General features: G+C 43.6%; 2 protein-coding genes across 2 annotated transcripts in view; one reads left to right on the forward strand and one right to left on the reverse strand.

Annotated features, from left to right (window-relative positions):
- Positions 1 to 1,079, reverse strand: part of LOC124481806 (protein FAM83G) — a 4,489-nt gene extending 3,410 nt beyond the window's left edge. Inside the window, 1 exon segment of the mRNA XM_047042053.1 lies at positions 1 to 1,079. This exon segment is cut by the window's left edge and continues 150 nt beyond it. Within this exon segment, the coding sequence (XP_046898009.1) occupies positions 1 to 321 (321 nt within the window). The 5' untranslated portion in view covers positions 322 to 1,079.
- Positions 1 to 7,752, forward strand: part of slc5a10 (solute carrier family 5 member 10) — an 18,907-nt gene extending 11,155 nt beyond the window's left edge. The window contains exons 9-14 of the mRNA XM_047042054.1: positions 1,466 to 1,573; positions 1,719 to 1,869; positions 2,217 to 2,385; positions 3,411 to 3,626; positions 6,659 to 6,752; positions 7,199 to 7,752. Coding sequence (XP_046898010.1) covers positions 1,466 to 1,573; positions 1,719 to 1,869; positions 2,217 to 2,385; positions 3,411 to 3,626; positions 6,659 to 6,752; positions 7,199 to 7,386 — 926 coding nt within the window. The 3' untranslated portion in view covers positions 7,387 to 7,752. The remainder of the gene's footprint in view (positions 1 to 1,465; positions 1,574 to 1,718; positions 1,870 to 2,216; positions 2,386 to 3,410; positions 3,627 to 6,658; positions 6,753 to 7,198) is intronic.
- Positions 7,753 to 13,523: the final 5,771 nt, after the last annotated feature.

Here is a 13,523-nt window from a genome sequence, read left to right on the forward strand (position 1 = left end):
CGAACGGTCGGGCCAATATTGTAATGAGACAGCGCCATCGCCTCCGTCATCTCCCGGTCCTGCTCCCGTTTCAGCCCTCTGATTGTCACTACCGGGCTGGTAGGCCTCTGCCGTTCGCGCAAGCCTTTCCACTTCTGGTTCAGAGAGGAACTCGCGGATGCCGTGTTTACTGAGGTATTCGGTAAAGGCCTGGCGTCCCCGGGAAATGAGTTCCTCGAGCGCTAGCCGCTGGTCCTCGCTGTAGAAGAACTCCGGTTTGCTCTCGCTCACGCGCCAGTTGACGTGGTTCTCGTCCAAACACTGGAGCTGAGACAGAGCCATGATCGCGAGACACGACTAACCGATATAATCTCCCAAACCAACTAATCAATAATAAAAAGTTCAACGGTCATTTTGTCTCCAAGAATACTCAGCGTGTTTCTCAGTTTAAAAAAAACTTGTGTCTGAATGAACGAATCTGTCCTGCGCTCTCATCGAATTATCATCGTTTAATGACTGATGCGCCGCTGTGTGTGTCATTCAACTCTGGGCGCAACCCATTTCTCATATTACACACACACACACACACACACACACACAAACACACACAGGTGAGGCAGGAGACAACTTTCCCACCCTCTGCCACACCTATCACATGACCGTTTTCCTGGCCCGTTTAGCTTTAGCTCCGGGGCACAAAAGCGTAGTGTCTGTGTCCGCGGGGAAAGAGAGGGGAGGCAGAATGTGTCAGTCACAAAAGAGGAACAAAATCGTTACAGGGAGAAGCACCAAAACCCGTTTCTGACGCGACTAGCAAGTTCACAAATTCCAGTTACGACTTCTAAAACTAGTTCAGTCCAGTCATTTTGACTCGCGTTTCCGCGAAACTCTCTTTGTTACTCGAAAGAAATAAGCAAATTGCCTCTATAAGAATGATAGAATCAAACGTTTTTTTTTATATAGTTTCGATCAGTCAATGTCGTTAATCGTGAACGCGATATCATCCAGCTGTATTCCAAGGAGGTGCAGACGGTGGTTACTGTAGCGAAATGTCGCCCCAGAGCTTCAGTTCGAGTCGTGAACTCGGGAAGAGAAAGTACCGGGGCCTCGAAACAGACTCCGCCCTCGAATGCGGACACACATACAACACCAGCACAACCCCCCCCCCCCCCATACACACACAAAAACAGATTAAATGTAGGAATTTCAAAGGAAATTCAAGTGTTCATTCTTACGGTTTTTCAGTACTTTATATGTACAAATGACACAAACACAAGGTCTCATGTAAACACACGTCTAAACAGCCAGAGAGAACAGGTGTGTTTCCAGTGTGGATGTAACCATTGCATGATGGGCTGATGAACCCACCCAGTCTCATACCTCTGCTGGATGAACTACATTTAGCTACTAGCTGCTGGATGAACTACTAGCTGCTGGATGAACATTGACTCCATGTTTAACACAGTGTGTGTGTGTGTGTGTGTAGACTCTGTAGGCTGCGTGGACCCAGAGGAGTGTGTGCGGGTGTGTGGAGCGGAGGTTGGCTGCTCCAACATTGCCTTCCCCAAGCTAGTCATTGAGCTCATGCCCAGTGGTGAGACCCCTGACCTTCAACCCCTCCTGGAGCATATACACAACTGATTCTGCAGCCCTCTGTACAGCTCTACAGCAGTATTAATATGCATGTTTGTGTGCCTTGCATATGTGTGTGTGATGTGTGTGTGTGTGTGTGTGTGCAGGGCTGCGAGGCCTAATGATTGCTGTGATGATGGCGGCGCTGATGTCATCGCTGACCTCCATTTTCAACAGTAGCAGCACCCTGTTCACCATGGACATCTGGAAGAAGTACCGGCCCCTAGCCTCGGAGAGGGAGCTACTACTGGTGGGCAGGTAGGAGTCAGGGTGGTGGGCAGGTAGGAGTCAGGGGTCAGGGTGGTGGGCAGGTAGGGGTCAGGGTGGTGGGCAGGTAGGGGTCAGGGTGGTGGGCAGGTAGGGGTCAGGGGTCAGGGTGGTGGGCAGGTAGGGGTCAGGGTGGTGGGCAGGTAGGGGTTAGGGGTCAGGGTGGTGGGCAGGTAGGGGTCAGGGTGGTGGGCGGTAGGGGTCAGGGTGGTGGGCAGGTAGGGGTCAGGGGTCAGGGTGGTGGGCAGGTAGGGGTCAGGGTGGTGGGGTCATGGTTGTGGGTGTGTTGTGGTTGTGTTGTGTTGATGCTGTGGTCGTGGTTGTGTGGTTGTGATCAGGATTGTCACAGTGATCCTGGTGGTCATCAGTGTGGTATGGATCCCCATCCTCCAGTCAGCCAATAGCGGACAGCTCTACGTCTACATCCAATCAGTGACCAGCTACCTGGCTCCGCCCGTCACGGCCATCTTCACCCTGGCTGTGTTCTGGAGGAGGACTAACGAACAGGTCACACACACACACACCCACTTGAAATGTCTGTTCTCCATACCAGTTCTGGGTTCAGGTGTGTGTGCATCAAGCTGTGTCTCTATGTGTGTGAGTCATGTTGAATAAGTAGTTTAATAGTTTATGGCTTGATTTTTTTGACTGGGAAGCTGAAGTCGACAATGATAGTGTGTTTGAGAAAGTGTGTGGGTGAGAGAGGGTGTGAGCATGTGAGTGTGTGTGTGTGAGAGTGAGTGTGTGTGTGTCACATATATCTCTATTATATGCTGACTCACACACACAGACTGGCTGAACGACTGGAGGGGAGAGAGAGGGAGAGAAAAGATGAGAGAGAGAGCGAGGTAGAGAGAAGATGGCAGAGAAAGAGAGGTAGAGAGAAGATGACAGATAGAGAGGTAGAGAAAAGAATAGAGAGAGAGAGAAGATGAGAGAGATAAGGGAAGAGAGAAGATGAGAGAGAGAGGTAGAGAGAGAGAGAGAAGATGAGACAGGTAGAGAGAAGATGAGAGAGAAAGGGAGAAAGAAGATGAGAGTGAGTTAGAGAGAAAGTGAGAGAGAGAGGTAGAGAGAAGATGAGAGAGAAAGGCAGAGAGAATATGAGAGAGAGAGAGAGAGAGAGAGAGATGAGAGAGAGAAAGAGATGAGGGAGAGATATGAGAGATGGCAGAGAGAAGATGAGAGAGATGAGAGAGAAGATGAGAGAGAAAATGAGAGAGATGAGAGAGAAGATGAGAGAGAGATAAGAGAGAGGCAGAGAAGATGACAGAGAAGATGACAGAGAAGATGAGAGAGAGATGAGAGAGAGATGACAGAGAAGATGAGAGAGACATGAGAGAGAGAGGCAGAGGGAGAGAAACAGGGTAACATGGGTGAGAGAACAGGTGTCATTGTTTGAATGACACCTCAAGCAAGCACATACCTTCACACACACACTGACAAGCCCACACACATTTATGTGTGTCCCTGTGTTTGCAAAGGGCTTTCTGGGCTCTGATGCTGGTGTGTGTGTGTATGTGTGTGTGTAGGGGGCATTCTGGGGCCTGATGGTGGGGCTGGGGGTGGGGGTTTGTCGAATGGTGCTGGAGTTTGCCTTCCCGCCCCCGCGCTGTGGCGTGCCTGACCCCGCCCCCTCCGTGCTGCGCAGCGTCCACTACCTGCACTTCGCCATCCTGCTCTGTGGACTCACCGTCGCCGTGGTGATACCTGTGTCCCTACTCACCCCCCCTCCCACGGAGGAGCAGGTATACACTCACTCACACTGAACACACACCTCAACACACACACACTGAACACACACACATCTCAACACACTGAACACACACACATTGAACACACACACACTGAACACACACACACTGAACACACACACACTGAACACACTGAACACACACACACCTCAATACACTGAACACACACACCTCAACACACACACACTGAACACACACACACTGAACACACACACATCTCAACACACTGAACACACACACACTGAACACACTGAACACACACACACCTCAACACGCACACACTGAACACCAGTGACCAAAAACAAGAAGTACACGTTGTGTACAACCCAAAAATAAGTGCTAAAGGGAAGAAACCATAAGAGCATGTAGTTAAGCAAGTTACAATTACACAACATTAATCTCTAAGTGCAAGTGTACCTGTAGGAAAGCAATAAAAATAGGATTAACTAAAATAGAATACAACAGTTTAAATCAGCTACCACTAACCAACAAGAGCAACAGTCAAAGCAAGAGTCATTGTGATCCTTGAGGAAACTAGCGTTGGGTTCAGCAAAGTTAGATAAGAAAGAAAATTAATTGTATCACAGTAAGAAAATTACAGAAACAAAACATGATAGTAAACTATTATGGAATACATTGAATAATATATTAAGAGGAAACAATAAATAAATTCCAGGTTATTTAAAAAATGAAGGTGAATTTCTTACTAAACCAAGTGATATGGTGAATCATCTCAATGACTATTTCATAAACAAAACAAATAATCTTAAAAATATTAGTCATATAAAATAGATGTATCAACTACATTGATAAATAAGATGATGGAAGGTAAAACATGTAGTTTTAAATTCAAGAGTGTCAGTGGTTCCAAAGTGGAATTACTTCTGATGAATTGTAAAAACACACCACCTGGTGTTGACTATCTTGAATATAAGTTGCTTAAACCAATAGTTTCAATCATTGCTCCTACTATTGCTCATATAATTATTATGTGTTTTATGGAAAATATGTTTGCAAGCATGGAAAATATGTAAAGTTGTGCCAATACCTAAAAATAAGAAGATGCCTTTCTCTGGCTCAAACAGTAGACCAATAAGTTTATTACCAATCCTCGGTAAAATAATGGAAATAATTGTTTATGAACAGATTCAGTCTTATTTTTTACACAATGATTTAATTACTCATTTTCAGCATGCATATAGAGGAAAACACTCAACAGCCACTGCCTTGACTCAGATGGTAGATGACTGGTTCAAGGATATGGAGGAAAGGAAAATAACAGGTGTTGTAATGCTGGATTTTACTGCAGCATTTGATATCATTGATCATGATTTACTGTATTTTGTTTTTGAAATATTATGGTTTTTCAGGAACCGCATTATTATGGATGGAATGTTATTTGACAGAGAGAAGACAATTAGTTTACTTTAATGGCAGTTTTTCAGAGGTAAGAGTTTTGGAACATGGCGTGCCTCAAGGAAGTTGTCTTGGGCCGCTCTTCTACTCAATCTTTACCAATGATCTTCCATTGGTTTTAGATGAAGCAAGCATTTCAATGTTTGCTGATGATTCCACTATATATTTCGCAGGAACTGATATTGGTGATTTAAATACAAACCTACAAAAAGAGCTACAGTTAGTGGTGAACTGGATAAGGAGCAACACATTTTACTTTGCCCAGGGACTACAGGTGGAAAATAGCAATCTGCTAGAACCTGGCACACTGCATATTCTCTTGTTGTACAAGATTAATGTTTTATTGTGCGTTGTCCCTGTCTTGTAATAAATACAATTCAATTTAATTCAATTGATTCTCAATGTATCTAAAACTACTTGTTTAGTGGTTGGAACTCCTTTTTCTTTATGTTCCCAACCAAAACTTGAACTCAGCATAGAGAAACATTCTGTAGAGCAAAGAGAAAAGGCTAAACTTTTGGGAGTGACGATTGATCATAGATTGTGTTGGTATAGACATTTTCAAAAACTGGTAGCTAAAATGGGCAACACTTTGTCTGTTATTAAAAGGTGTGCAAAACACTTTACACCACAGACTGTCAAACAACTAATTCATGCTTTGTTTTTTTCACACCTTGATTATTGTTCTGTTGTTTGGTCCAGCACCTCAGCAATTAATATAAGAAAACTACAAGTAATGCAGAATAAAGCGGCACTTGTGGCTCTGTCATGTGGGTTTAGATCAAATGTGGATAAAATGCATGAAAACCTCTCATGGTTTACAGTTAAAAACAGATTTTTGTATCCACTAATGTTTTATTTACACAATGTTATAACAAACAAAACACCTTTTACGGTATATTCAAAATTATCGTTTAGCAATGATATACATCATTATCCAACAAGGCTGCAGTAGGAGGTAGTTTTATGTTACCTAAAGTCAAAACCAAATCAATTCAACGTTCAGTCAGGTATAGAGCAATGTGTGAATGGAATTCTCTTCCAAATACCATCAAACAACAAAACACCCAGTATGGTTTTAAAAAATCACTTAATAACTATTACCTTCAAAGACATTTCAATAATTAAGATCAATTTAGAGAGATTCAGTCATAGGGCTTCGTTATATCTTGTTTAAAAAAAAATATATATATAAAAAAAGTTAAAAATCCATTCCTGGGTAGCGTAATCTTGTCAACTTTCTCAAAATTATTTATTTTTTGGTATTCTTTCTTTTTGTCTGTGATTAATTGTAAAATATGATTTGTAAACTGAATAATGTCTTGTGTGTATGGTGTGAAATGTGATGTTGTAAATTGTATTGTCACATGATAGACTGTAGGATCCCAGGAAGAATAGCTTTCAGCTTATGCTGGAGCTATTGGGGATCCAAATAAAACAAACAAACACACACCTCAACACACACAAACACGTACACACTGAACACACACTGAACACTCACACACTGAACACATACACACCGAACACACACTGAACGCGCACATACTGAATACACACGCCTCAATACACACACCTCAATACCCGTGTGTGTGTGTGTGTGTGTGTGTCAGTTGCGTAACCTAACCTGGTGGACAATCTCTGAGGAGGTGGAGAGAGAGATCCCCCTGCAGAAGATGTCCTCTGTCATCCAGCACCCCACCCAGGGTAAGGCTCCACTCTCTCCTCTCCTCTCCTCTCCTCTCCTCTCCTCTCCTCTCCTCTCCTCTCCTCTCCTCTCCTCTCCTCTCCTCTCCTCTCCTCTCCTCTCCTCTCCTCTCCCCTCCCCTCCCTCCCCTCTCTCCCCTCTCTCCCCTCCTATCCCCCCTCCCCTCCTATCCCCTCTCCCCTCCCCTCCCTTCCCCTCTCTCCCCTCCCCTCTCCTCTCCCCCCTCCTCTCCCCTCCCCTCCCCTCCCCTCCCCCCCCTCCTCTCCCCTCCCCTCCCCTCCTCTCCCCTCCTCTCCTCCCCTCTCTCCTCTCCCCTTCCCTCTCTCCCCTCTCTCCCCTCTCTCTCCCCTCCCCTTCCCTCCTCTCCTGTCTTCTTCTCTCTCACTCCTCCTATCCTCCTGTCATCTCCCCCTCTCCTTATGTTATATATATGTGTGTGTGTCAGGTTCGGAGGCGGTTCGTAGGGTGACTTGCGGCCGGGCGGGGGGTCTGTGTGTGTCCAGCCAGGAGGAAGATCCTCCATCTCCCAGAGTTCCTAGCGTGAGGGAGAGTGTGTTCTGGTCCAGGTTCTGCTGTGCCAACGCCCTCTTCCTCATCTGCATCAACATCTTCCTCTATGCATACTTTGCCTGAGTCTATATACGACACTACTACACTACACACTGCACACTATATATTACACAACACACTCCACACTATATACTATTTGTATGTATGTATTTGTTTATTTGTCAGGGACAATGCAGTGCACATTATTACATACATAAATAACAATATGTTGTAGATGTGTTGCATAAAAGGTTTCTAGCTAATAGGCTAATTTGCAACCCCAGTCCCTGGTCAGGCCTTTCAAAAAGTTTTAGAGAAATAAAATGTACTGCACAGTGTGAGTTACACATCAAGCAGCAGATACATTATAAAATAATATATTGCATCAGCATTTCACAGATTCATAACCACATTACACACAACAACACATCACGTAACAACACAATACATGACAACAGGGACATAACAACACAATACATTACAACAGGGACGTAACAACACAATACATGACAACAGGGACCTAACAACACAATACATGACAACAGGGACGTAACAACACAATACATGACAACAGGGACGTAACAACACAATACATGACAACAGGGACGTAACAACACAATACATGACAACAGGGACATAACAACACAATACATTACAACAGGGACGTAACAACACAATACATGACAACAGGGACGTAACAACACAATACATGACAACAGGGACCTAACAACACAATACATGACAACAGGGACGTAACAACACAATACATGACAACAGGGACGTAACAACACAATACATGACAACAGGGACGTAACAACACAATACATGACAACAGGGACGTAACAACACAATACATGACAACAGGGACGTAACAACACAATACATTACAACAGGGACGTAACAACACAATACATGACAACAGGGACCTAACAACACAATACATGACAACAGGGACGTAACAACACAATACATGACAACAGGGACGTAACAACACAATACATTACAACAGGGACGTAACAACACAATACATGACAACAGGGACGTAACAACACAATACATGACAACAGGGACGTAACAACACAATACATGACAACAGGGACGTAACAACACAATACATGACAACAGGAACGTAACAACACAATACATGACAACAGGGACGTAACAACACAATACATGACAACAGGGACGTAACAACACAATACATGACAACAGGGACGTAACAACACAATACATGACAACAGGGACGTAACAACACAATACATGACAACAGGGACGTAACAACACAATACATGACAACAGGGACGTAACAACACAATACATGACAACAGGGACGTAACAACACAATACATGACAACAGGGACGTAACAACACAATACATGACAACAGGGACGTAACAACACAATACATGACAACAGGGACATAACAACACAATACATGACAACAGGGACGTAACAACACAATACATGACAACAGGGACCTAACAACACAATACATGACAACAGGGACGTAACAACACAATACATGACAACAGGGACGTAACAACACAATACATGACAACAGGGACGTAACAACACAATACATGACAACAGGGACGTAACAACACAATACATGACAACAGGGACGTAACAACACAATACATGACAACAGGGACGTAACAACACAATACATGACAACAGGAACGTAACAACACAATACATGACAACAGGGACGTAACAACACAATACATGACAACAGGGACGTAACAACACAATACATGACAACAGGGACGTAACAACACAATACATGACAACAGGGACGTAACAACACAATACATGACAACAGGGACGTAACAACACAATACATGACAACAGGGACGTAACAACACAATACATGACAACAGGGACGTAACAACACAATACATGACAACAGGGACGTAACAACACAATACATGACAACAGGGACGTAACAACACAATACATGACAACAGGGACGTAACAACACAATACATGACAACAGGGACGTAACAACACAATACATGACAACAGGGACCTAACAACACAATACATGACAACAGGGACGTAACAACACAATACATGACAACAGGGACGTAACAACACAATACATGACAACAGGGACGTAACAACACAATACATGACAACAGGGACGTAACAACACAATACATGACAACAGGGACGTAACAACACAATACATGACAACAGGAACGTAACAACACAATACATGACAACAGGGACGTAACAACACAATACATGACAACAGGGACGTAACAACACAATACATGACAACAGGGACGTAACAACACAATACATGACAACAGGGACGTAACAACACAATACATGACAACAGGGACGTAACAACACAATACATGACAACAGGGACGTAACAACACAATACATGACAACAGGGACGTAACAACACAATACATGACAACAGGGACGTAACAACACAATACATGACAACAGGGACGTAACAACACAATACATGACAACAGGGACATAACAACACAATACATGACAACAGGGACGTAACAACACAATACATTACAACAGGGACGTAACAACACAATACATGACAACAGGGACGTAACAACACAATACATGACAACAGGGACGTAACAACACAATACATGACAACAGGGACGTAACAACACAATACATGACAACAGGGACAACAGAGTGTGTGCGTGTGTGCTCCTGCATTTATGGACCTGACTCAGTAACCCTAACCCTGACTCAGTAACCCTAACCCTAACCCTGACTCAGTAACCCTAACCCTAACCCTGACTCAGTAACCCTAACCCTAACCCTGACTCAGTAACCCTAACCCTAACCCTGACTCAGTAACCCTAACCCTAACCCTGACTCAGTAACCCTAACCCTAACCCTGACTCAGTAACCCTAACCCTAACCCTGACTCAGTAACCCTAACCCTAACCCTGACTCAGTAACCCTAACCCTAACCCTGACTCAGTAACCCTAACCCTAACCCTGACTCAGTAACCCTAACCCTAACCCTGACTCAGTAACCCTAACCCTGACTCAGTAACCCTAACCCTAACCCTGACTCAGTAACCCTAACCCTAACCCTGACTCAGTAACCCTAACCCTGACTCAGTAACCCTAACCCTGACTCAGTAACCCTAACCCTAACCCTGACTCAGTAACCCTAACCCTAACCCTGACTCAGTAACCCTAACCCTGACTCAGTAACCCTAACCCTAACCCTGACTCAGTGGCTACATATTTGATTTTTATTAAATGTTTTCAGTTCGGTTTGTGTTTTACTACACTATATACTACCGCACACTATATACTATACTACACTACACACCGCACACTATATACTACACTACACACCGCACACTATATACTACACTACACACCGCACACTATATACTACACTACACACTGCACACTATATACTACAATACACACCGCACACTATTCTACATTACACACTGCACACTATATACTACACACTTTACCGTACTGAATAGTTGTGTTCATCTGATTTTTTTTGTGTGCTTTGACATAATTCCTCCAGTCTTAGTTAATAGTCCTTGTTTGTTTTTGTTTTTATCAATAAAGTTAAGAATATTTGGATCAAGGAAACGTTTCTTTTCATTGACACAGACGGTGACACAATAAGACTCACACCTAGATGTCATGTATCAACATTATCTCTCTCCTCTTTCCTTTTCAGGAAGAACTTGGCCGCATTTCCCAGATTTGTCAAGAAGCTCTTAACGCTAAGTTCTTCTTAGGAGCGCTCTTGAAGCTTGAACACAAGGAAAGTGAAAGTTTCTATTTCCGCCTAGATTTTGTTTTGAAAACAGAGGCCTGAAGAGGCCTAGAGATGGAAGGTATTACTTGGAAGACATAATTGGACCACAGGTTGAAGCCTTACCTAATTCAAATCAAAAGTCAAACATAATACCACAATATATTCATATTTGACACATGTTTTTATAAGAGTACATCCAGGCGTTTTCTAAAAGGGCCTTTTGGAGACTCCAGAAATGACCCTTGTAACCAAGGTCAAGACGGATAACGCATAGATGCGCAGGACGCATAGACCTAGTTGCCTATAGAGGGCTGTCACCGGGGCATGGAAGCTCCTATTGGGTCAAACAAGGTGTCAATCAAAAGGGAAGCGTGTAGCGGCCATTTTAAGACTCGAACCACATCTCCTATGAGCGAAAGTGCGTGACAGACTTAAATAAAAATAATTGGCAAAGGAAGAATGAAGCAACAAGATTGTGGCTATGTGTGGATATAATGTATTGTTTGGACAATTACTCGACATGGTAAGATACTTTGGACCTTTGGGAATGTAAGCAGATGAGGTTTTGATGGGTTGTGTGCATGCCTGGAACATTCCGAAGTATTGGTAGGTAAGTACAATTTTTTTCTCTGGCTGTGTTGAAGGAACGGTCACCGGACAAAGACGTTAATGGCACTTGCTGTTGCGGCTTGATCTTGAATTGGTTTATTGCAATGGAAACACAAGAAACATAGCTTTCCAATGATGTATAACATATGTAGCAGTCTAAAAAATATATCTGTTAATACTTAGTGCGTAGTAACTGGGGGAGGAGGGGGCAGTGTTTCGGACGAAAAACAGGTTTAATTATAAACATAAAAAAAGAAAATTCTGGATGCATCTCAAATCAAGTCCCCAAGACAAATAAAAAGCTTGAACTTCATGTTTGACTCCCCGCAATGTTTGGGCTATCTCGTTGTTATGATCAGTGACCTATGTACTTTTGTAAAACTCTCTCTTGGAAGTCGCTTTGGATAAAAGCGTCTGCCAAATGCGTAAATGTAATACAGATATACCAGACAGCATTTCTTTAACACATTTGAAACCCTCAAACCATCGTTCACCACACTGTGTGATGATGAAAAGATGAAAGTACTCTTAGGGGAGGGACACACAGCCCCCCTATCTGGACGATTTCTTAAAGAGTGCCATGAGATCAGGGAAAACCTGAGTGTAGTGTGACCAGCCTTGAAGTGTTGTCTTCTATTTGTAATATGTGTTGTCCATTTCACTGTAGCTGTTTACTTAAGTTGTTTTTGTTTTGATTTCTGTTCTTGACACTTTGTTGTTGCCACGTGCTTCAGACAATACTGACTGTCGTTCCTTATGTTGTTTTTGAATGGTGTTGTTGATGTATGGGAGAGGGAGAGGGAGAGGGAGAGGGAGAGGGAGAGGGAGAGGGAGAGGGAGAGGGAGAGGGAGAGGGAGAGGGAGAGGGAGAGGTGTGTGTGTGTGTTTTGTTGTGTTACGTGCTTGTTTGTGTGTGTGTTTGAGTGTGTGATGATACTTTTATAATTACATATGTTGTACCTTTACTGTGGTCTGCTTTAGCAACATTGTTTAGCCTGAACATTAATGCCGATAAAGCATATTGAATTGGGGGAGAGAGAGAGAAACGGGGAGAGAGAGAAAATAGTTCTGTGTTTGACAGGCCCAGAGCAGCAAACATTTGGAACTGACAGTTCACCTCTCACACACTAACACACACACAATGACACACAGAAAAGGACCTGAATTTAGTGAGGAGCAGGGAAGTAGAAGAGAAGAGAGAAGAGGAGGAGAGAGAGGAGAGGAGAGAGAAGAGAAGAGAGAGAAAGAAGAAAGGAGAGGAGAGAGGAGAGAGAAAAGAAAAGAGAAGAGAGAGAAGAGGAGAGAGAAGAAAAGAGAGAAGAGGAGGAGAGAAGAGAGAGAAAGAAGAAAGGAGAAAGGAGGGAGGAGAGTGAAAAGAACAGAGGAGGGAGAGAGAGAAGAGGAGAGAGAAGAAAAGAGAGAAGAGGAGAGAGAGAGGAGAGAGAGAGAAGAGGAGAGGTGAGGAAAGGGGAGAAGAGGAAGTTGTGAGATGGTGAGTGTTTTTTCCTATATTATCCTTGTCGTCTTCAAGGTTCATTATGAAAACAATCCGATGATGTACGTACTTCCCCCTGGTCTACCTATGTATGTGTGTGTATGTGTGTGTGCGTGTGTATGGGGTGTGTGTTTGTATGTGTGTGTGTATGGTTTGTGTGTGTGTATGATTGTGTTTGTGTTTGAGCAGGGTGAGGGTGTGTGTTATCCTGGTCTCTCGTCTGTGGAGGCTTTGAAGAAACTCCACAGACAGCTCATCTCCCTGCTGCTGGGAGTGGAACCTACTGTACAGGTACACACACACACACACACACACACACTGTACAGGTACACACACA

The sequence above is a fragment of the Hypomesus transpacificus genome, chromosome 19 (assembly GCF_021917145.1).
Source record: "Hypomesus transpacificus isolate Combined female chromosome 19, fHypTra1, whole genome shotgun sequence".
NCBI lineage: Eukaryota > Metazoa > Chordata > Actinopteri > Osmeriformes > Osmeridae > Hypomesus > Hypomesus transpacificus.